Below are 26079 nucleotides of genomic sequence, written 5' to 3'. Positions count from 1 at the left end.
TGTGAGGCATTGATGGGAAAATTGCGAACCAAAAATTGTAAAAGAGAGCAGAAGCTGACACGCAGGGAATAGGGCAGAGGTGCGGGTGCTCCCGTGTCTTAGACAAGCTGCGAAAACTTCCTGTGACAATGTTGAAACTGTACAGTACTTTTCGCTCAGTCACTTGTGCTTACTTGGCCTCAGAGAGATACACAGAATAAACAGTGGGGACGTTTTCAATAAGTATTTATTGAACCAACATCATTCTAGTATAAAATATGTCTGCTGCAACAACCATGAGACCGAAACAAATATATACGATTATGAGCACCAGTAGAGTAAAGAATATGTAGAATTCTACCATAGTGCTAAAACAATGACAATATGCAGGCATAATGATACATAACAGTAAAAATGCATAATCCTACGAAGCAAGCCCTAACTAGATGTACCTAATTGTACCTAGCATGTATGTTGGTTAATAGCCAAGAATCCCCATTTGGGTAGAGCCAACACCATTACCTGAATTGGGAGGGCAAAGGACTCCACCTTGGTCTTGAGATGGCCATCCTGCAAGAGATCTGTGAGACAACTGCGTGCTGCAGTGTCCTGCTTGTAGGGACCTCAGCGTCTTGCGTTAGCATTTCAGAATGGAAGTCCGTCCTGTCCTGGGCACGAGCGGTCGCTCCACTTGCCTCCTCCTCTGCTGATACCTGGTATTGTAGCGCCTGACTCTGCATTTGAAAATAATATCGTAGCGCTTGACTGCACATTATTTATTCATAACGTAGCGCTTGACTGCACAGTCTTTGTTCATATCGTAGCGCTTGACTTCAGATTGCTATTTTGTATCGCTAGCGCGCACTTCTTGGCTGTGTATGTTTAAGATTTTTGCATATTTTCATAGCGCTTCCGCTTCCACTGCTGCTTTATCCTGATGATACTTCGCCCTCTTAGCGCCCCATTGCTCCCACTGCCTGGGCCCCTATCAGCGTTTTGTTGTTGTTGCTGCCATTTTGTTTGTTACCCATGGCCCTTCCTCCACCTCGCTCCCGCCTCCCAGCTGACCCTCCCACCCACTGAAGCTGCAGGCCGTCCTCGCATTCTCGAAGAGCTGTGACCGTCCTGTCCTGGACACGAGCGGTCGCTCCCCTTGCCTCCTCCTCTGCTGATACCTGGTATTTTAGCACCTGACTCTGCATTTGAAAATAATATCGTAGCGCTTGACTGCACATTCTTTATTCATAACGTAGCGCTTGACTGCACAGTCTTTATTCATATCGTAGCGCTTGACTTCAGATTGCTATTTTGTATCGCTAGCGCGCACTTCTTGGCTGTGTATGTTTAAGATTTTTGCATATTTTCATAGCGCTTCCGCTTCCACTGCTGCTTTATCCTGACGATACTTCGCCCTCTTAGCGCCCCATTGCTCCCACTGCCTGGGCCCCTATCAGCGTTTTATTGTTGTTGCTGCCATTTTGTTTGTTACCCCTGGCCCTTCCTCCACCTCGCTCCCGCCTCCCAGCAGACCCTCCACTATCCATTTAAGACAGATGTCCCAACGCGCAGCGTCCACGCGCTGCGGCCGCGCCGAAGGAGCGCCAAAGGTAAGCCCGTCTATGCCCGTCCGCGCCTGGACCGCGCCCAGCACCAGACCCCCTGGTCCCCGCATCACCCACCCCACCCGCATTACATACGACCCATCCACCCTCCTAACACTTAACCCCGGCCGACTCCCTAACTGTGCCCAGGCCGCACCGGGACACACCCATGGACCCTTCATCTGCCACTCCTGCAAGTACGACTCCATCGAGACCCACACCAAATCCACAAACACCAAACAGAGATCCGACACCAACCACCTCAAATGCATCCTTCTCAACACCCGCTCGGTTCACAAACACGCCATCGACCTTTGGAACCTACTCGACACCATTTCCCCGGACGTCGCCTTCCTAACAGAAACCTGGATGAATGCCTCATCAGCTCCAGACATCGCCATAGCCATCCCGGACGGCTACAAGATAATCCGTAAGGGCCGCACCAAGCAAACAGGAGGAGGCATCGCCATCGTCCATAAGAACACCATCCGCGTCTCAACCAACTCAAAAGACAACCTCGCTATCGCCGAACACCTCCACTTCCAGATCCACACCGACCCCAAGACCACACTCAGAGGCACCTTCCTCTACAGACCCCCAGGACCCCGTACACAATTCAGCAAAGACATCACTGACTTCATCACCCCACACGCCCTCCCCTCAGAAGAATACATTCTACTGGGAGACCTCAATTTTCATCTGGAAAGGAGCAACGACAGGAACACTACCACCCTCCTGGACAATCTCGCCAATCTCGGACTCAAACAACTTGTTAACACCCCCACCCACTACGCAGGACACACACTCGACCCTATCTTCACCTCCAGCAAGCATATCTCCTTCACTCACTCCACAACCCTCCACTGGACAGACCACAGTTGCATCCACTTCATTTACAATAAGACCACGATCCACAACCACCCTCAACCAACTCTGCGAAGAAATTGGAACAAAATCACAATCGACCAGATCTCCACATCACTTCTTCAAAAAAACCCTGCCTATTCGACGAACCCTAACCAAGCCGCCATCAACCTCACACAATGGTTAACCCAAACCGCCGACAAACTAGCACCCTTGAAAAAACATAAAATCAAGCAAGGAAGCAAGAACGCCCCATGGTTTAATGATGACCTTAAGAAATCCAAGAAACTCTGCCGCTCCCTTGAAAAAACTTGGAAAAAAGACCCAAACACTATCACCCAAGCCGCCTTCAAAAACGCCACCCGCAAACACCACCAACTAATCCGGACAGCCAAGAAATCAGCACTCAAAGACCGACTAGACAACAACGCCCACAACAGCAAGGAACTTTTCAACATCATCAAAGAATTCACCAACCCCACCGCCAGCTCCAACGACATCACCCCCTCTCAAGTCCTCTGCAACTCCCTCGCCTCATTCTTCCATGACAAAATCGCCGACATTCATAACAGCTTTGACAACCAACCCGTAAACCAGTCAACCCCTCTCACCTCCGAACCTGTACCCCCTCCGAATAACCTTCTCAACTGGAACCCAATCACCACAGAAGACACGATTCGCCTAATGAACTCCATCCACTCTGGATACCCCACAGACCCATGCCCCCATCACATCTTCAACAAAGCAGACTCCATTATCGCACCCCATCTCCGAGACGTCATCAACTGCTCCCTCAACTCCGGCACATTCCCAGAAAAATAGAAACACGCCGAACTCAGCGTCTGAAGAAACCCACAGCTGACTCCACCGAACTCAAAAATTACCGCCCCATCTCGCTCCTCCCATTCCCTGCCAAAGTCATTGAGAAAGCCGCCAACAATCAGCTCACCGCCTTCCTCGAAACCAACAAATCACTCGACTCCTCACAGTCTGGCTTCCGAGCCAAACACAGCACCGAGACCGCCCTCATCGCAGCAACAGACGACATTCGAACACTACTGGACAACGGAGACACAGTCGCCCTCATCCTCCTCGACCTCTCCGCAGCCTTCGACACTGTCTGTCATAGTACCCTAATACAACGCCTCAGCAACATTGGAATTCAAGGAAAAGCATTGGAATGGATCATCTCGTTCCTCGCTGGAAGAACTCAGAGAGTCTGCCTCCCCCCTTTTAAGTCAGAGGCCACCGAAGTCATTTGCGGCGTTCCACAAGGATCTTCTCTCAGCCCTACCCTCTTCAATGTCTATATGAGCCCCCTCGCAACCATCGCACGTCAGCACAACCTCAACATCATCTCCTACGCTGATGACACTCAGCTGATCCTCTCACTCACCAAAGACCCAACCACCGCCAACACCAACCTTCATGAAGGGATGAAAGAAGTAGCCGAGTGGATGAAGCACAGCCGTCTGAAACTGAAATCGGACAAAACGGAAGTCCTCATCTTAGGTGCATCCCCTTCCACCTGGGATGACTCTTGGTGGGCAACGGCCCTAGGAAAAGCTCCCATACCGACGGACCACGCACGGAACCTGGGCATCATCCTGGTCTCCTCTCTTTCAATGACCAGACAAGTCAACGCCGTCTCATCATCATGCTTCAACATCCTACGCATGCTCAAAAAAACATTTCGCTCGATCCCCACCGAAACAAGAAAAACAGTCACCCACGCACTGGTTACAAGCCGTCTGGACTACGGAAACACCCTTTACGCCGGCACCACCGCAATACTGCTGAAAAAAATCCAACGCATTCAAAACGCCTCAGCCAGACTCATACTAGACATCCCCCGCACAGACCACATCTCCGGTCACCTGAAAGACCTTCACTGGCTCCCCGTCAACAAAAGGATAACGTTCCGTCTCCTCACCCACGCACACAAAGCCCTCTACGAACTTGGACCTGACTGTCTCAACACGCGCCTTTCCTTCTACACTCCCACCCGCCAACTGTGTTCGTCCAACCAAGCCCTCGCCGCTGTTCCGCGCATCCACAAAGCCACCATGGAGAAAAGATCCTTCTCCTACTTAGCGGCCAAAACCTGGAATTCCCTTCCCATCCACCTCCGCCTTACCCAAAACCACCTAGCCTTCAGAAAACAGCTTAAAACCTGGATATTTGATAAGTAAACCCCCCCCCCCCTCCTCGAGCGCCTTGAGACCCTCTGGGTATGTAGTGCGCTATATAAATTTTTTGACTTGATTTGACTGACTCTCTCTGGTTTACCCAGTGAAGATGTAGCACTTATATACCTGATAGGTACCCTCAGGGGTTCTTCCTAGAAGTATACCATGGGCCTGTTGGGGGAAGATGATGACAGAGATGGCCCTTATACAGAGGTATTATGAAGAAGATGATAATCCTGCTGTGATGCTGAGAATCTTTATGCATAATACATGAGGCTAGTTTTCGGAGAAAACCACATGAAAGTCATGTAGCACCTATCCAGGTAAAAGGTCAGCGCTAGACCTGTTCTGTAGAACAATGGTAGGACAGATGTAGATAAAAGGTTGTGTAACTACCTAGGCCTATATCGGGGTACATTGGGGTTCATAACACCATGGAGTCATTAGTATCCTATTGTGAGAGGCACGGTCTGACCATAACTCCTCAAAAGAGTTCTGACCATATTTCTGCACCACTTGCCCGTGCTTGCACCCTGGCCGCCTGTGCCATGAAGTGTCAGCTCTGGGTCCCCCGCTCCTCCTGCGCCTCAGTTGCAATGTCATCTATTTACCAGTGTTCCGGATCTCTGATGTGGGCTTCGCTATTTCTTTGGCATGTAACCAGGCTCATGCGTCTCCAGGAGCCAAGAAAGAATGGGCTCACTCATCATCCATCACCTTAAGTTTAGCAAGATAGGGAAGAGCATAGTTAAGGCCTAGCTCTTCAAGGAGGTGCTTGACCACAGTATGCGACTTGCGAAGATGCTGCATGTCCACAGTAAATTCTGCCCTCAAAGTGCCAGGGACCTTTCATCCAAAAAAACTTCAGAATAAAGTCTCTCTCTCTATCATTAAGATGTTTTGCAATTACTTGACTCGTATGGGCCCCTGATGGCAATGACCTCCCAGGTAGATATTGTGCTTTCTCCACAGAGAAAAATGTGGGTACATTGCCTGTCAGCACTGTGGTCATTGGCCACTGATTGAGGAAGAGTTCTGTACTTAGCCCCCCCCCCCCCCCAGCATGCCATAAATCCCAAGGAGTGGACAATATTATTCCATGAGCCCCAATCTGCATCCTCTGATGTGGAGAGGTCACCTCCACCGTCATGTCCTTCAGCTGGGTTTTTAGCTCTTGCAATGTGGGTAACATCATGTTTAATGTGGATTCATCATCATGCACATATTCCACCAGTTTCCTGTGGTCCGTACAGAGCAGGTTCACATCCCAGGAGACTGCCTTGATCTTTTACTTCGGTGTGGCGTGTGTGTCAGAATTGCCTGCAATATATTTTCAAACTGTAAAGAGTGACTGTAGAGAGTGGGCCAGAGTGCCGGCCCCATTATCAGGAGGGGTAGAGTGCCCCCTGAATCCCCAATGACTGAGGTGGGGTACTTAGCAGATTTTGGCTTCACCATCATACCCACATTGGTATCAACCCCAAGTGCATGCACCAGCAGGTTCTAGACAGTGTGCCACCGTCCCTGACTCGCCACCAGGTTTGGGCCGCGGGTAAGCTCAGTGTAATGCTGGGGCAGCATGTGGGGTCTGCCAGGCCCCCTCATAGGAACTGAATGTAAAAAAAAGTTGGTGGAATGTAATCAAAAATGCGAACAAATACTATAATCTGCTATCAAATAAAAGGCAACTTTAGGTGGTCAATTGCTAAAGGGTAACCCATGAAAAAAAAGGGTTTTGAGATATTACAACCAATGCAAAAGCTGTAATATTTGGTATCCCTCTAGTACAGAGGTCTTCAAACTTTTGGATGCCGAGACCCCCCCCGTCAACATTTTCAGTCGTAAGGACCCCCTCCTGACAAAAATTTCTAAACTCTGTGTGGGTGACAGGAGTACCCAAGTGACTGCACGGTGAGCGAGGCAACAGTGTGAGAGTAGGGTAAAAGGAGTGACTGCAGGGTGAGTGAGGTGACCAAATATGAATTTGGGTTCGGCTGTAAATGCAGAGTGGGACGAATTAATGCATGGTTAGTGATGGCCTTGTTTGAGTGAGCTACAGATTGAGCAGTGAGGGAGGGACAGGTGAGTGAAGTTCACATGAGTGCAGGGTGAGTAGTGTGATCGGTGTGAGTGCATGGTGATCAGTGTGAGTGCAGGGTGATCAGTGTGAGTGCAGGGTGATCAGTGTGAGTGCAGGGTGATCAGTGTGAGTGTATTGTGATCACTGTGAGTGCAGGGTGAGTGGGTGAATGTTGTGAGTGCATGGTGATCATTGTGATTGCTGTGAGTGCATGGTGATTGCTGTGAGTGCATGGTGATTGCTGTGAGTGCATGGTGATCAGTGTGAGTGTATGTTGATCAGTGTGAGTGCATGGTGATCAGTGTGAGTGCATGGTGATCAGTGTGAGTGCATGGTGATCAGTGTGAGTGCATGGTGATCACTGTGAGTGCATGGTGATCAGTGTGAGTGCATTGTGATCAGTGTGAGTGCATTGTGATCAGTGTGAGTGTATTGTGATCACTGTGAGTGCAGTGTGAGAGGGTGAATGTTGTGAGTGCATGGTGATCAGTGTGAGTGCATGGTGATCAGTGTGAGTGCATTGTGATTGCTGTGAGTGCATTGTGATTGCTGTGAGTGCATTGTGATTGCTGTGAGTGCATGGTGATTGCTGTGAGTGCATTGTGATTGCTGTGAGTGCATGGTGATTGCTGTGAGTGCATGGTGATCAGTGTGAGTGCATTGTGATCGCTGTGAGTGCTGGGTGAGAGTGAAAGTGAAGGCGAGAATGAGAAGTGAGTAGTCTGAAAGCAGGGTGCAATCCCAGAAACTTGAAGCGTAGGGTTTCATATATAAGTTAAACTATTGCTATAATGGCATTAATTAGGGATAGTCGGTGGAGAAAATAAATAATGTGCTGATACAGTTCATTATTTTGATAGCCCAGAATTAAGCACTCACCTAAAGCTGTATTTTTAGCACTTATCTGTGAATACTTAGAACAGCAAATATAAATAGAAAGCACTTTTAATTGTGTTCTAGGGCTAACTCAATGATCCATGACTGATAATTAAAGAGAACAAAGACAGAAAAGTCACATAGCTAGTTAATACATACTTTTTTATTTATAACTCTATTTAGTGTCAAGAGCAGGTCTCTGGACTCTTTAAACAACACGTGGCAGGCATTTTTGTTTTGGCTACCCAACTTTCTATTTCTTTTCATTAAATGCATTCTCACACTACAGCAGTAAGTGTGAAAATACAAATGTAAGGAATAGGCAGAGTGGGGGCCCAGGGGGTACTGGAACCATTAAAAAACTAAGCCTAGGTAACCAGTAAACAAAGGCATGTAAATATGCAAATGGTCTTTAAAGACCTGTGAAAAGCTCAGGCGGCCAGAGATAAGACTCCAGACACCTCCCAGCCGAGCCCCCAGCAGCGCGAACTGCATTGCAGCAGCCAGGGCTTAGACACAGTATGGGGGAGGAGGGGGCTGAAGCTATGGGCCTCGGCAGAAGTGTGAAGGGAATGCGCGACCCCCTTCCTATCACTCCACGGCCCCCCTAGAGGTCGCGCCCCACAGTTTGAAGACCCTTGCTCTAGTAGATGTTAGAAAATCAAGAAAGGGTGCCAGTTGGCAGACAAGTACTATGCTCACTAAGCCAACATAAGACAATGTCCAATTGAATCATGGTAATTTATAAACCTTGATACAAAATATTATAGTCGGTATGGGCCATTAAATCTGGTATTCTCCAAAGAAACTGGATGTGAAAGTTTGCGTGATAACATCAAAAATGTGAAAAGAAACTGCAATCTGGTATCCAACCAAAAGACATTTCCAGTTGATCAATGGCTAAAAGGTAACCCTTCAAAAGTTGTTAAAGGTGTTGGAAGACTCACGGAAGGGTGCCATTTGTCAGAGCAATACTGTGCTCACGCAGCCACCACAAGACCATATCACATTGAATCCTAGTAAGATCTAATCCAAGAAACACTTGGATACCAAATATTATAGCAAGTACAGGCTATTATATTTAGTATTCCCTAAAGGAACCTGACATTAAACCTTGTGGAATGATGTAAAAGATGTGAAAAGATCCTGCAGTCTGCTATCAAATGAAAGACAATTTGAAGTGGTCAATGGCTAAAGGGTAACCCATGAAACACAGGGTATATGAGATATCACATCAATGCGTGATCCATTTTTTTGGTATCCCCGTTGTAAACGGTGTTGGAAAGCAAAACAAAGGGTGCTATTTGCCATAGAAATACTGTGCTCATCCATCCAACATAAGACCATGTCAAATTGAATACTGGTAAGTTCTAACCCCAGAAACACAAAGGGATACCAAATATTATAGACGGTAAAGGCCATTATATGTGATATCCCCTAAGGAAACCAGATGTAAAATCTAGTGGAATCATGTAAACCATGTAAAAAGCTGTTGTAGTCTGCTATCAAATAAAAGGCAACTTAAAGGGGTCAGTGGCTAAAGGTTAACCCATGAAACATAGGGGATAAGAGATATTACATCAATGTGTGAATAAAAATATATGGTATCCACATTATAAAGAATGTTGGTATGCAAAATAAAGGGTGCTATTTAGGCATGGAAATATTGTGCTCACCCATCCAAAATAAGCCCATGTCAAATTGAATCCTAGTAAGTTCAAATCCGAGAGGCACAGGGGATACCAAATATTATAGTTAGTATAGCCCATTATATTTTGGTATCTCATAAAGGAGTAAACTGACAAAGAGGGACTCAGTTGGTCCTAAAAATATATGAAAAATATATGAAAAATAGGGTCAAGGAGGGAGGAACTCCTTACTGCTGGGGGCTCATTGATATTGTATCCATTGCCTTAATACCAGGGTACTTGTACGCTTGTTTTGTTGTACTCCTCTAAATCTCCACACGGAGGCACAGACTGGAAATGGGCATCGATACAGATAACACACGGATGCGTTTCTACGGTGGCAACCACAACCCGATAGATACGCAGACCTGGTTGTAATCTCCAAACGTGGCACTCTGGACACTTCAATTAAGACCCCATAACCATATGTAATCATCAGCGAAGTAACTCGAAACCTTAACCCACTAGAACTTGGTTTAATAGCATATTACTGATGTTAAGGAATGGATGAATGATCATAGGAGAGTGTCTCCTACATTGGCACATCCTACACATGGATGGTGTGTGAATCATGAGGCTACAATACACCCCCTCCCTTAGTCTTAAAACGCCGAGTTATTTTGGCGTTCATAGATTTTTTGACATACTGGACTTGGGTGCCTTTCTCTCCCCTTTAGCCATTAAACCCCTATTGGCTCTCCCCCTTGAAGTCACACCTACCGGGTACTGCTGACACCTGTACTCCTTGACCTGTAGGTGAGTAATTGTGCAACTATTAGCCCCCACTGGCTTTACGAATTAGACACCTTGAAGAAACTGCTGCTATTTTTAATTTTATCTTTAGTTTTAATTTTATTTTAATAAGAGATGACATGTGGTATATGTGATTAAATTGACACTTATTGATCACTGCGCACAGAATGTCACTGCGCACAGAATGTCACTACCACGGAGTCACTTCTCTTCACACAATCACAGTGTGTTCACGGTCAAGAATGGGAAACTGTTGTCTCTGTATTTTGGTAACTCTTTCTTTTGTCTCCTCTAGGCAAGAGCAGTCTTAACCAGGTAGTACAACAGTAAATAAATATATATTATATAGGTTGACACTCTAGTAGGTCGAGCCTTGTGATAGATGTATTATTATATTAGGTCCTGAAGAATCGCAGCATAATTGCACAAGCGAGAAACATGTCGACCTCACAGAACTCATTGTAGTCCTAGATCGTGATACGGAACCATTAACTCCGGCGATCATAGGCTACCCACTGATTTTAACATATAGCATGGGAACCACCAGAATAAATTGATCTCCGGTACCTCGTGCTATATTTTAACGCACCCACCTACACTATCCACTTTTCTCCTGGCCCCTTACTTGCACTTCACCCACAGGCTGTTGGAAAAAAGATCTCCGATAAAGAGCCCCTCCTAGAGGTGAGCCCGTTGGACATTGCACCGCCTGTCCAACGAGGAGCAACGGCCAATGATGAAGCATGACACTTGCAAGAGTGTGTGAGGCCATTAATTCCAACTAATGGGATGCCCAGGGTAGCCCTCCATTGAGCACTACCCTCCTTTTCCTCCCTCCTTGACCCTATTTTTCATATATTTTTCATATATTTTTAGGAACAACTGAGTCCCTCTTTGTCAGTTTACTACTTGGGGCTCTGACTCAGGTTGGACCTTCCATTCTACTTCTCAGGAATGGTAATTCGAGCCTAAGGATCGACAGCTGATCCAATTCATTTACCCCTTCTTTGTTACATATCTCATAAAGGAACCAGGGGGCATATTATCAAGAAAGGCGATAAAATTATCGCCGCTTTAGCGGCAGGAAACTGCCGCTAAGGCAGCGATCTTGGCTTTGATAATATGTCCTTGTGAATTCCCATAACAGCCCAAGTTAACACCAAAACCTGGGCTGCTATGGCAATTCATAATGGCATATTATCAAGGCCATTATCGCCACTTTAGCGGCAGTTTCCTGCCGCTAAAGCGGTGATAATTTTATCGCCGGTCTTGATAATATGCCCCCAAGTGTAAAATGTGGTGGAATGATGTATAAGATGTGAAAAGATACTGTAGTCTGCTAAAAAATATAAGGCAACTTCAACTGCTGAATATCTCAAGGGTAGGCTATGAAATATAGGGGATACAAGGTATTACAGCAATGTGTGAGACATAATATTTGGTATCCCCACAGTAACCAATGTTGGAAAGTTAAAGGGAGGGTGCTATGAGGCATAGAAACACTGTGCTCACCAATCCAACATAAGGCCATGTCAAATTAAATCCTGATAAGTTCTAACTCGGGAAACACAGGGGATACCAAATAATATAGCAGGTATAGCCAATAATGTATGGTGTCCCCTAAAGGAACCAGATGTAAAATGTTGTGGAATGATGTATAAAATGGTCAAAGTCTGTAATCAAATAAATGGCAATCTCAACTGGTCAATGGCTTAATGGTAGCCCATGAAATGTAGGGGATACGAGATATTACAGCAATGCGTGAGCCATAATATTTGGTATCCCCATAGTAACCAATGTTGGAAAGCAAAAGGAAGGGTGCTATTTGGCATAGAAATACTGTGCACACCCACCTAACACAAGACCATGTCAAACTGAATCCTGGTAAGTTCTAACCCGAGAAACACAGGGGATAGCAAATATTATAGATGATATAGCCCAATATATATGGTATCCCATAAAGGAATAGGATTAGGAATGTTGTAGAATGAGGTAATGGTTGTGAAAATATACTGTAGTGTGCTAACAAATAAAAGATAACTTCAACTGGTGAATGTTTCAAGGGTAGTCCATGAAACGTGGGCGATACGAGGTATTACAGCAATGTGTGAGCCATAGCAATGTGTGAGCCATATTATTTGGTATCCCCATAGTAACCGATGTTGGAAAGTTAAAGGAAGGGTGCTATTAGGCATAGAAATACTGTGCTCACAAATCCAACATAAGACCATGTCAAATTGAATCTTGATAAGTTCTAACTCGGGAAACACAGGGGATACCAAATATTATAGCTGGTATAGCCAATAATGTATGGTATCCTCTAAAGGAACCAGTTGTAAAATCTTGTGGAATGATGTACAAAATGTTAAAAGCAACTGTAGTCTGCTATCAAATAAATGTCAACCTGAACTGGTCAATGGCTGAACGGTAGTCCAAGATATGAAGGGGATACGATATATTACAGCAATGCGTGTGTCATAATATTTGGTATCCCCATAGTTACTGATGTTGGAAAGCAAAAGGAAGGGTGCTATTTGGCATAGAAATACTCTGCTCACCCATCCAGCATAAGACCATGTCAAATTGAATCCTGGTGAGTTCTAACCCGAGAAACACATTGGATGCCATCTATTATAGCTGGTATAGCCAATAATGTATGGTATCCTCTTAAAGAACCAGATGTAAAATCTTGTGGAATGATGTATAAAATGGTAAGTGCTGCTGTAGTCTGCTATTAAATAAATTTATTTTTTATTTATTTATTTTTAGAGTTTTCTATAGCGCGAACTTGAACCGATTAGGTTATCAGAGCGCTTTACATAGCACCAGTTCCGTTACAAATTATCACAGCAGTTTACATAGAATCAGTTACGTTGCACATTTCAGGATCTTGAACCGATTAGGTTATCAAAGCGCTTTACATAAGACAGCATTCGATGTCCAGTGCCCTCCTCCGCCGTGTAGCGGGGGACCTCTTCCAGCCCTCCGAAGTCGTCGAGCTGTCGGGACTAGGCTCCTGGAATTTCAGCTGCCCCTTTACAACTAGTTTGTTTGAAGTCTTGACGGATACACATGGATATACTCTAAAAGTCACATCTACTGTATATACTAGTGATTAGAGTTATCTCTATATACATAGGGAGGGGATAAGACTGGTTTTAAAGTCACATCACCAAGGGAGGGACAGAGAAGGGCAGGAAAGTGATACAAACCAGAGAGGGAAGCAGATAGTCACAAGTAGGCATCAGGAGAGACAATAGAGAGGTCACTAGGACAGAGAGAGGGAGGTGAGAGATCGATAAAAAGGCGGAGGAGAAAGGTAGAAGAAGCAGTGCGTCATAGAGAGAAAATGGCGGGGAACACAGAGGTCCAGGTCTGAAAGTCCAGGAAGAGTGCTGCAAGTCCGGGGGGAGAAAGGCAGTCCAAAGCAACGGTTGGGTGATTACCCTCGTGTGTTAATTATGTCCTTGCTGCAGAGAGAGAAAAACCCTTTAGGTTTGTCCCTGATAATTATGGTGACTGAGTGCACTGGTCCACACAACACTAGAAGTTTGTACCTAAATAGAAATATATGGTGGGTGGAATCTGCTGGCTTGGGCAGTGCTCTTGCCCATCAGTAATGGATGAACACCCTCAATTAAATATAAATGATACAATAATCAAACCCGTATGTAGCATGGTACCTAGGCCCACCCTTTTAAACAAAAAGACCAGTTTATATTTTTGTTATAGATACTTTATTGTACAGCTAGGTAAGAATCCACGTAGGCTGCTAATAGATACCAACCAAACCTCTCGGAATCAATAAACCTCATAGTGCCCTTAACAAAAAGCCAGATTCACAGCTTTGGGTTCTAATATCCGATTCCTTCTGGAGCAATTCTCAAAATGGATTGAAGACATTAACCGGTGAAGGATGTTGAAGTCAAAAGTCTGAAAACGCTGCAATATCCACTGATTGATTTGGGGCCAAGGGGCACAGACACATTCCCACAATGGAGGTCGAAAGAGAGTAAAAAAACTCGGATTAGGATTCAGCAGCTTCTGCCTGGGCTTTTCTTTCATCAATCATTCTATGTTTCTGCTTCATGAGGCACTTCCGGGCATTCCCATACGCGCCCAGGTCCGCATATCTTGACCGAAAGCCCTTCGCAACCTCTTCAAACTGTTGCACTTCCTTGGCACAGTTCTGGACGTAGCTGTTCCCTTCCCGCTGATGGCAGGCTTGCATCCTCTGCTGGACTATCTGCACTATCGCCTGGTCAACTTTATGGTCTCGTCTCCATTGCATCTCTGCTTCAAAATGGCATAGGTAATCCTTCTCCTCACACTCAGTCAGATCTGGGACGCGGCGGTACTGGCGGTGATAATAGTAATACCTGTTCTTTTCACGCTGGCGGTCAATCAAATCCCTGAAAAACGTCACTGGCACATCCACAGCATAGTGATAGGCCCCGACCAACAGCACCGTGGGGTTCGGCAGCGACGTCTCCGGCTTGATGTCCGGGGTGCGAGGAGGCGGCTCCTTGTACACATCTTTATCCGCCTTGTCTGGCATCTTCAGCCTCAACGGTCCAATGGCTGAACGGAAGCCCATGAAATGCAGGGGATACGAGATATTACAGCAATGCATGAGCCATAATATTTGGTATCCCCATAGTAACCAATGTTGGAAAGCAAAAGGAAGGGTGCTATTTGGCATAGAAATACTGTGCTCATCCACCCAACATAAGACCATGTCAAACTGAATCCTGGTAAGTTCTAACCCGAGAAACACAGGGGATACCAAATATTATAGATGATATAGCCCATTATCTATGGTATCCCTTAATGGAACCCGATGTGTAATGTTGTGGAATGATGTATAAGATGTGAATATATGATGTAGTGTGCTAACAAATAAAAGGCAACTTCAACTGCTGAACGTCTCAAGGTTAGCCCATGAAACGTAGGGGATACGAGCTATTACAGCAATGTGTGAGCCATAATATTTGGTATCCCCATAGTAACCGATGTTGGAAAGTTAAAGAAAGGGTGCTATTAGGCATAGAAATACTGTGCTCACCAATCCAACATAAGACCTTGTCAAATTGAATCTTGATAAGTTCTAACCCGAGAAACATAGGGGATACCAAATATTATAGCTGGTGTAGCCAATAATGTATGGTATCCTCTAAAAGAACCAGTTGTAAAATCTTGTGAAATGATGTATAAAATGGTAAAAGCTACTTTAGTCTGTATCAAATACATTTTAGCCTCAACTGGTCAATGGCTGAACGGAAGCCCATAAAATGTAGGGGATACGATATATTACAGCAGTGCGTGAGCCATAATATTTGGTATCCCCTTAGTAACCAATGGTGGAAAGCAAAAGGAAGAGTGCTATTTGCCATAGAAATACTGTACTCACGCACCCAACATAAGACCATGTCTAATTGAATCCTGGTAAGTTCTAACCCGAGAAACACAGGGGATACCAAATATTGTAGCTGATATAGCCCATTATAATTGGTATCCCCTAAATGAACAGGTTGTAAAAGCTTGTGGATTGATGTATAGAATGTTAAAAGCTACTGTAGTCTGCTATTAAATAAATGGATCACTGAAAGAATATCGACAGACAGAATATCGACCTACAGAAATATCGACGCTGGAATATCGAAGGCAAGTATATCGACATCCTATCTACAACATTGTAAGTACAAACATATCGAAATAAAAAAATCGATGTTAAAAATATCGTAATTAAAAACATAGATTTTTTTCTGTAAGAAAAAGTAAAATAAAGTAAATGACACTTAAAAATAAAATAAACCTATTTAAATATATTTAATAATGTTTAAAATTAATACATAATACATATTTAATAATAAAACTTTAATTAAAAATATATATACAATATATAATAAATCAACAAGTTGCTCGTAACAATATATAATGTATACTTACTTAATAATTTTTAATAATTATTTTAATTACTTATACATTATTAAACAATACTATAAATTACAAATACATCTACACACATAAAATAAAACATAAATAACATTAAATAATTATATTTAATAAATTTAAAAAAATTAAATATACTTTCAATATTTTTAAAGATAATTAAATACAATATTATGTAAAAAAAATCAAAAAAATATTAAATACATAAATAAATAAAACTACTATTTAAAGTCCAAACAAAGCTACAGTAATGAAAACATCGGATAGCGTAGAACATAAAATTACTATTTCCACTCAAGAAAATTCAACAGTAGGGAAGGCGTTAAATAGCGTAGGGGTAAAAATTACTATTCCCACTCCAGAGAGTGCAACAGTAGGAAAAACGTTGGATAACGTAGGGGTAAAAATTTCTATTCGACTTCAGAGCAACAGTAGGAAAAGCGTTGGATAGCGTAAGGGTAAAAAATACTATTCCCACTCCAGAGAGTGCAGCAGTAGGAAAAGCGTTGGATAGCGGGTGGTTAAAAATTACTATTCCCACTCCAGTGAGTGCAGCAGTAGGAAAAGCGTTGGATAGCGGGTGGTTAAAAATTACTATTCCCACTCCAGTGAGTGCAACAGTAGGGAAAGTGTTGGATAGCGGGTGGGTAAAAATTACTATTCCAACTCCAGAGAGTGAAACAGTAGGGAAAACGTTGGATAGCGTAGGGGGATAAATTACTATTTCCACTCCAGACAGTGCAACAGTAGAGAAAGCGTTGGATAGCGTAGGGGTAAAAATTACTATTTCCACTCTAGAGAGTGCAACAGTAGGGAAAGCGTTGGATAGCGGTTGGGTAAAAATTAATATTCCCACTCCAGGGAGTGCAACAGTAGTGAAAGCGTTGTATAGCGTAGGGGTAAAAATTACTATTCCCACTCCAGTGAGTGCAACAGTAGGGAAGCGTTGGATAGTGCAGGGGTAAAAATTACTATTCCCCCTCCAGTGAGTGCAACAGTAGGGAAAGCGTTGGATAGCGTGTGGGTAAAAATTACTATTCCCACTCCAGTGAGAGCAACAGTAGGGAAAGCGTTGGATAGTGGGTGGGTAAAAATTACTATTCCCACTCCAGTGAGTGCAACAGTAGGGAAAACGTTGGATAGCGTAAGGGTAAAAATTACTATTTCCACACCAGTGAGTGCAACAGTAGGGAAAGCATTGGATAGCATAGAAATTAAATATAACATACTTATAAATAATTTTTGTATTTAAAATAAATAATAATTAACATTTTAAAAAACTCAACATTATTTACAAATACCCATTAATAATTATAAAAAACACAATTACAATTGAATAATTAATTAACAATAAATTAACAATAAATGCCAATAAATATTAATTAATAAATATTAGTTACCAAATAATAAATATTTAAAAAAAAAGATTTTTCTAAAAAAACAACATTTTATCAAATAAAAATTGATTAGCAATTTAAGAAAATTAAAATTAAACAATAAAAAATGTTTTATACCAAAATATACTTTTTATAAAACATTAATTACCAATTAATAAAAAATTATTTCCAAATAAAAAATAATAATTACAAATTAAAAAACGAATTACCAATTAAAAAAAATCATTACCAATTACAAACATTAATTACCAATTAAAACATTAATTACCAATTAACAAAATTAATTACCAATTAATTACCAATTACAAACATTAATTACAATTAAAAAAGTTAATTGCCAATTATTAATTGTAAAATAATTTAATTATGAATAACGAAAAATAAAAATAAATCATTACTTAATTACAATTAAAATACTTCCCACCCAATTCCCTTATAAACCCACTACCCGCTACAGAACTTACAACCAAGAATTAATTCAAAATAATTAATAACTACTAATAATTAATAATTAATTTACTATTATTAAATTACTTCCCACCCTATTCCCCTATAAAATCACAACCTGCTCCGGTACTAAAATTTATAATCTGCTTAAAAATAACATTATTAATATATAAAAATAGTACACATATAATTTAAAACAAGCAAACATATAACACATACATATTAAATACATAATAAAATATATAACAAAAGTACAAAAATCGATATTAGTAACATCAAGATAAGTAACATCGATATATTTGATATCGATATTGACTTCGATATTACTTACATCGATATAAAAAAAATCGATATTTCTTACCTTAGGGTCGATATTCAGTCCAACGATATTCTTGACCTCGATATTCTGTTCCTTCGATATTAAAAACTCGATATTTCTGTAGGTCGATATAAAAAACTCGATATTTAGACTGTGCACCCAAATAAATGTCAACCTCAACTGGTCATTGGGTGAACCGTAGCCCAAGAACTGAAGGGGATACAAGATATTACAGCAATGCGTGAGTCAGAATAATTCGTATACCTATAGTAACTGATGTTAGGAAGCAAAAGGAAGGGTGTTATTTGGCGTAGAAATACTGTGCTCACCCACCCAACATAAGACCATGTCCAATTGAATCCTGGTAAGTTATAACTCGGGAAACACAGGGGATACTAAATATAATAGCTGGTATAGCCAATAATGTATGGTATCCTCTTAAAGAACCGGATGTAAAATCTTGTGGAATGATGTATAAAATGGTAAGAGATACTGTAGTCTGCTATCAAATAAATGTCAGCCGCCAATGGCTGAACGGAGGCCCATGAAATGCAGGGGATACGAGATATTACAGCAATGCGTGAGCCACAATATTTGGTATCCCCATAGTAACTGATGTTGGAAAGCAAAAGGAAGGGCACTATTTGGCATAGAAATACTGTGCTCATCCACCCAACATAAGACCATGTCAAATTGAATCCTGGTAAGTTCTAACCCGAGAAACACATTGGATACAAAATATTATAGCTGATATAGCCCATTATATAGGGTATCCCCTGAAGGAACTGGTTGTAAAATCTTGTGGAATGATGAATAAAATGTTAAAAGCGACTGTAGCCTGCTATCACATAAATGTCAGCCTCAACTGGTCAATGGCTAAATGGTAGCCCATGAAATGTAGGGATACGAGATATTAGAGCAATCTGTGAGCCATAATATTTTTTATCCCCATAATAACCAATGTTTGCAAGGAAGGATGCTATTTGGCATAGAAATACTGTGCTTAACCCACCCAACATAAGGCCATGTCAAATTGCATCCTGGTAAGTTCTAACACAAGAAACACAGGGGATACCAAATATTATAGCTGGTATAGTCCATTACATGTGGCATCTTCTAAGGAATCCTAATGTAAAATGTTGTGGAATGATGTATAAAATGGTAAAAGCTGCTGTAGTCTGCTATCAAATAAATGTCAACCTCAACTGGTCAATGGCTGAATGGTAGCCCATGAAATGTTCGGGATATGAGATATTACAGCATTTAGTGAGCCATAATATTTGGTATCCCCATAGTAACCGATGTTAGAAAGCCAAAGGAAGGGTACTATTTGACATAGAAATACTGTGCTTACCCACCCAATATAAGACCATGTCAAATAGAATCCTGGTAAGTTCTAACCTGAGAAACACAGGGAATGCCAAATATCAGAGCCGGTAAAGTCCATTACATGTGGTATCTTCTAAGGAATCCTAATGTAAAATGTTTGGGACTTATGTAAAAAATGTGACAAGATTCTGTAGTCTACTGTCAAATAAATGGATATTTCAACTGGTCAAAGGCTGAAGGGTAGACCATGAAACGTTGGGGATACGAGATATTACTGCAATACGTGAGCCATAATATTTGGTATCCCCATAGTAACCGATGTTGGAAAGTTAAAGGAAGGTTGCTATTAGGCATAGAAATACTGTGCTCACCAATCCAACATAAGACCATGCCAAATTGAATCCTGATAAGTTCTAACTCGGGAAACACAGGGGATACCCCATATTATAGCAGGTATAGCCAATAATGTATGGTATCCCCTAAAGGAACCAGATGTAAAATGCTGTGGAATGATGTATAAAATGGTCAAAGTCTGTTATCAAATAAATGGCAACCTCAACTGGTCAATAGCTTAATGGTAGCCCATGAAATGTAGGGGATATGAGATATTACAGCAATACGTTTGCCGTATTATTGGGTATCCCCCATAGTAACCAATGTTGGAAAGCAAAAGGAAGGGTGCTATTTGGCATAGAAATATTGTGCTCACCCATCCAACATAAGACCATGTCAAATTGTATCCTGGTACATTCTAACCCGAGAAACACAGGGGATACCACATATTATAAGTGGTGAAGGCCATTGTATTTGATATCCCCTAAGTGAACCTGTTATAAAGTCTTGTGGAATAATGTAAAACATTTGAAAAGCTAATGTAGTCTGCTAATAAATAAAAAGCAATTTCAACTAGTCAATGGCTAATGTGTAACTCATGAAACATAAGGGATACAAGATACTACAGCAATATGTGAACCATAATATTTGGTATCCCCACAGTATTTGAGGTTGGAAAGCAATATAAATGGTGATATTTGGTATAGAAATACTGTGCTCTCCCATTCAAAATAAGGCGAAGTAAAATAGAATCCTGGTAACTTCTAACCCAAGAAGCACTGGGAATACCAAATATTGTAGGCTGTATAGGCTTTTATATTTGGTATCCCCTAAGGGTACCGGATGCAATATCTTGTGGAATGAGGTACAACATGTGAAAAGCTAATGTAGTCTGCTAACAAATATAATGCTACTTCAACTGGTTAATGTCTAAAGGGTAGCCCATGAAACGTAGGGGATATGAGATATTACAGCAATACGTGAGCCATAATATGTGGCCCCCCCCCTATAGTAACCAATGTTGGAAAACAAAAGGAAGGGTACTATTTGGCATAGAAATATTGTCCTAACCTGTCCAAAATAAGACCATGTAAAATTGTATCCTGGTACATTCTAACCCGGGAAACACAGGGGATACCAAATATTATAGGCGGAAACGGCCATTGTATTTGGTATCCCCTAAGTGAACCCGTTATAAAGTCTTGTGGAATAATGCAAAAAATGTGAATAGCTAATGTAGTCTGCTAACAAATGAAATGCAACTTCAACTGGTGAATGTCTAAAGGGTTGCTCATGAGACGTAGGGGATACGAGATATTACAGCAATATGTGAACCATAATATTTGGTATCCCCATAGTAAATGATGAAGGTGATGTCAAAATGAATCCTGGTAACTTCTAATTGAAGAAACACTGGAGATACCAAATATTGTAGCGGTAAAGTCCATTATATTTGGTATTCCCTAAGGGAACCAGATGTAAAATCTTGTGGAACGATGTCAAAATCTGAAAAGATGCTGTAGTCTGCTTTCAAATAATAGGCAACTTCAAGTTTCTAACGGTTAATGGGTAATCGTTGAAAGGTTGGGGATACAAGATATTGCGGCAATGCGTGAGCCATAATATTTTGTATCCTCATTGTAAAAGATGTTGGAAAGCAAAAGGAAGGGTACTATTTGGCAAAGAAATACTGTGCTCAACCATCTAACATGAGATCATGCAAAATCGAATCCTGGCAAGTTCTAACCCAATAAACATAGTGGATACGAGATAATATACCTGGAATAAGCCATTATATATGGTATTCCCAAAGGGAACCAGATGTAAAATCTTGTGGAAAGATGTAAAAAATGTTAAAAGATGCTGTAGTCTGCTTTCATATAAAAGGCAATTTCAAGTGGTCAATGGCTAATGGCTAAAAAAAGAAACGCAGGGGATGCAAGATAGTACAGCAATGCCTGAGCCATAATATTTGGTATCCCCATTGTAAAAGATGTTGGAAAGCAAAAAGAATGGTGATATTTGGCATAGAAATACTGTGCTCACCCATAGCACATAAGACCATGTCAAATTGAATCTTGGCAAGTTCTAACCCATGAAACATAAGAGGTACCAAATATTGGTAGAGGCCATTATATATGGTATCCCCATAGAGAATCTGACGTACAATCTTGTGGAATAATGTAAAAAATGTGAAAAGATACTTTAGTCTCTTATCAAAGAAAAGACAACTTTAAGTGGTCAATGGCTAAACAGAACCAATGAAACATAGGGGATATGAGATATTACAGCAATCAGTGAGCCACAATATTTGGTTTCCCCTTTGTAAACAATGTTGGAGAGCAAAAGGAATAGTGCCCTTTGCCATAGAAATACTGGGTTCATCTATCCAACATAAGACCATGTCAAATTGAATGCTGGTAAGTTCTAACCCCAGAAACACTAGGGATACCAGATATAATAGCCGGTAAGCGAACTGGACGTAAAATCTTGTAGAAAGATTTAAAAAATCTGAAAAGATGCTGTAGTCTGCTTTTCAAATAAAAGGCAACTTCAAGTCTCCATTGGTTAATGGGTAACGCATGAAAGTAGAGGATACGAGGTATTGTAGCAATGCGTAAGCCATAATATTTGGTATCCCCATTGTAAACAAAGTTGGAAACCAAAAGGAAGGGTACTATTTGGCATAGAAATACTGTGCTCACCCATCTAACATAAGACCATGCTAAATCAAATCCTGGCAAGTTCTAACCCAAGAAACACAGGGGATACCAGATATTATAGCTGGTATAGGCCATTATATATGGTATCCCCAAAGGGAACAGGATGTAAAATCTTGTGGAATGATGTTAAAAATGTGAAAAGATACTATAATCAGCTATCAAAGAAAAGATAACCAATCAAACGTAGGAGACACAACATATTGCAGCAATGCGTGAGCCATAATATTTGGTATCCCCTTTGAAAAGGACATTGGAAAGGAAAAGGAAGGGAGCTATTTCCCATAGAAATAATGGGCTCAGCCATCCTACATAAGATCATGTCAATTTGAATACTGCTAATCTCTAACCCCAGAAACACAGGGGATACCAGATATAATAACCGGTATAAGCCAATATATTTGGTATCCCCTAAGGTAACCGGTCGCAAAAATGTGTGGATTGATGTAAAAAATCTGAACAGACACTGTAGTCAGCTATCAAATAAAAGGCAACTTCAAGTGGTCAATGGCTAGAGGGTAACCCATTAAACGTAGGGGATACGAGATATTACAGCAATGTGTGAGCCATATTTGGTATCCCCATTGAAAACGACATTGGAAAGCAAAAGGAAGGGTGCTATTTGGCATACATATACTGTGCTCACCCGTCTAACATAAGACCATACCAAACCTAATCCTGGTAAGTTCTAACACAAGAAACACATGGAATACCAAATATTATAGCAGTTATAGACCATTATATATGGTATCCCCTAAGAGAACCAGACGTACACTACTGTGGAATTATGTAAAAAGTTTGAAAATATACTGTAGTCTGCTATCATGTAAATGGCAACTTCAGGTGGTCAATGGCTAATGGGTAACAAATAAAATGCAGGGGATACAAGAAATTACAGCAATGCGTCAACCATAATATTTGGTATCCCTATTGTAAAAGATGTTGGAAAGCAAAAGGAATGGTGCTATTTGGCATACAAATATTGTGCTCACCCATACCACCTAAGACAATGTCAAATTGAATACTGGTATGTTCGAACCCTAGACACACAGGGGATACCAAATATTATAGCCGCTATAGGCCATTATATATGGTATCCCCATTGTAAAAGATGTTGGAAAGCAAAAGGAAGGTTGGTATTTGTAATAGAAATACTGTGCTCACCCATCTAACATAAGACCATGCCAAATCGAATCCTGGCAAGTTGTAACCCAAGAAACATAGGGGATACTAGATATTATAGCTGGTTTAGGCTATTTTATATGGTATCCCCAAATGGAACCAGATGTAAAATCTTGTGGAATGGTGTACAAAATGTGAAAAGATACTGTAGTCTCTTATCAAAGAAAAGACAACTTTAAATTGTCAATGGCTAAAGGGTAACCATTGTTAGGGGATACAAGTTACTATAGCAATTCCTGAGTCATAATATTTGGTATGCCCATTTTTAAAAGACGTTGGAAAGCAAAAGGAATGGTGCTATTTGGCTTAGAAATAATGTGCTCCCCCATAGCACATAAGATCATGTCAAATTGAATACTGGTAAGTTCTAACACCAGAAACACTGGGGATACCAAATATTATAGCCAGTATAGGCCATTATATATGGTATCCCCATAGAGAACCTGACGTACAATCTTGTGGAATAACGTAAAAAAATGTGAAAAGATACTGTAGTCTCTTATCAAGGAAAAGACAACTTTAAGCGGTCAATGATTAAAGGGTAACCAATGAAACGTAGGGGATACAAGATATTACAGCAATGCATGAGCCATAATATTTGGCATCCCCTTTGTAACAATGTTGGAAAGCAAAAGGAAGGGTGCTCTTTGTCATAGAAATATTGGGATCATCCATTTAACATAAGACCATGTGAAATTGAAAACTGGTAAGTTCTAACGCCAGAAACACAGGGGATACCAGATATAATAGCCGGTATAAGCCTTTATATTTGGTATCCCCTAAGCGAACCAGACGTAAAATCTTGAGGGAAGATTTTAAAATCTGAAAAGATGCTGTAGTCTGCTTTCAAATAAAAGGCATCTTCAAGTCTCCAATGGTTAATGGGTAACGCATGAAAGGTAGGGGATACGAGGTATTGCAGAAATGTGTGAGCCATAATGTTTGGTATCCCCATTGTAAACAATTTTGGAAAGCAAAAGGAAGGGTACTATTTGGCATAGAAATACTCTGCAGGAAATACCTGGCAAGTTCTAACCCAAGAAACACAGGGGATACTAGATATTATAGCTGGTGTAGGCCATTATATATGGTATCTTCAAAGGGAACGGGATGTAAAATCTTGTGGAATTATGTAAAAAATGTGAAAAGATACCACAGTCTGCTATCATATAAAAGGCAACTTCAAGTGTAACCCTGGGCGTAGTTCGTGTAGTAGCACTACGTGTAGCTAAGCGAAGTGCACTTTGCACTACGCAAACTACGTTAACTGCGTAGTGCACTGTGCAAAATGCTGTTCGCACTGATTGCACAGTGCCGAATGCTTGTCCGCACTGTACAATCATTGCAAACGGCATCTTGCACAGTGCAAGCTGTCGTTTTCTGCCGCTCGAGTAGATTTGTACTCGAGCTGCAGTTTTCTCAACGCGGACAGGTAGTTTCTCATCGTGAGCGGTCGCGAGCATACGAGACCACTCGTAATGAGAAACCTGACCTCCCCACATTGAGAATCTCACCGGGAGGTTTATTTTCCACGCTTGCGATCAGCAACTTGATGTTGCTGATCGTGAACGAGGAAAAAGGTTCGCCAGAATGATGATTTTGCTCGCTCGAGCTTGCCAACTTGACTTTGAAAACTGCAACCAAGCAAAAAATGCCCGCTACGCATTTTTGCAATGAATGAGCCATAATATTTGGTGTCTCCTTACTAAGAAATGTTAGAAAACTGAAGGAATTGTGCCAGTTTTGCAGAGAAACACTTTGCTCACCAAGCCAACATAAGAGCATGTCCAAATGAAACCCGGAATTTTTATCCCCCAAAACCTACGGGATACTAAATATTATAGTCTGTATGGGTGATTATGTTTGGTATCCCCAAAATGAATTTGATGTGAAAGCTTGTGAAATGCATTCAAAAGTACTAAAATTCACTGTAATCTGCACTCAAATAAGAGGCCATTACATCTTGTTAATTGCTGAAAGGTAAACCTTGGAAAGTAGGAGATACCACATATTATAGCAAAACGTGAGCTGTGATATTTGGTGTCCATATAGAAAGAGACTCTGAAATACACAAAAAATGCAGCGATATGGCTGAAAACACTCTGTTCACCCTGCCAACTTAAGGACATGCCAAATGTTGTCCTAGTAAGCTTTAACTCTAATAGCATATGGAATAGCAAAGATTACAGCCCTTATTACTCATTATATTTGTTATCCCCCAAAGGAACAGAAGGTGGAAGCTTTTGTTATGCAATTACAAGTGCATGTTCCATAATGCTCAATATCCCTGTTGATAGAGACAGTGCAAATTATAAACAAGGGTGTGATGTGTCAGAAAAGCACTTCAAGACCATGTCAAATCCTAGTAAG

General features: G+C 41.4%; 1 protein-coding gene across 1 annotated transcript; it reads right to left on the bottom strand.

The window, feature by feature from the left end:
- Positions 1-13744: 13744 nt before the first annotated feature.
- On the bottom strand, positions 13745-14588 carry LOC147663447 (NADH dehydrogenase [ubiquinone] 1 beta subcomplex subunit 10-like). Its single transcript, XM_086950445.1, has one exon. It carries the CDS (start codon positions 14586-14588, stop codon positions 14058-14060), a length of 531 nt encoding a protein of 176 aa, XP_086806571.1. The 3' UTR covers positions 13745-14057.
- Between the last annotated feature and the right edge of the window lie 11491 nt (positions 14589-26079).

Source organism: Lissotriton vulgaris, unplaced genomic scaffold, assembly GCF_964263255.1.
Source record: "Lissotriton vulgaris unplaced genomic scaffold, aLisVul1.2 SCAFFOLD_6334, whole genome shotgun sequence".
In the NCBI taxonomy this organism is placed as follows: domain Eukaryota; kingdom Metazoa; phylum Chordata; class Amphibia; order Caudata; family Salamandridae; genus Lissotriton; species Lissotriton vulgaris.
This window is presented reverse-complemented; position numbering and strand designations above follow the sequence as displayed.

Coding starts and splice junctions, on each gene's coding strand:
- LOC147663447 (XM_086950445.1), bottom strand. CDS start 14,588: ATGCCAGACAAGGCGGATAAAGATGTGTACAAGGAGCCGCCTCCTCGC.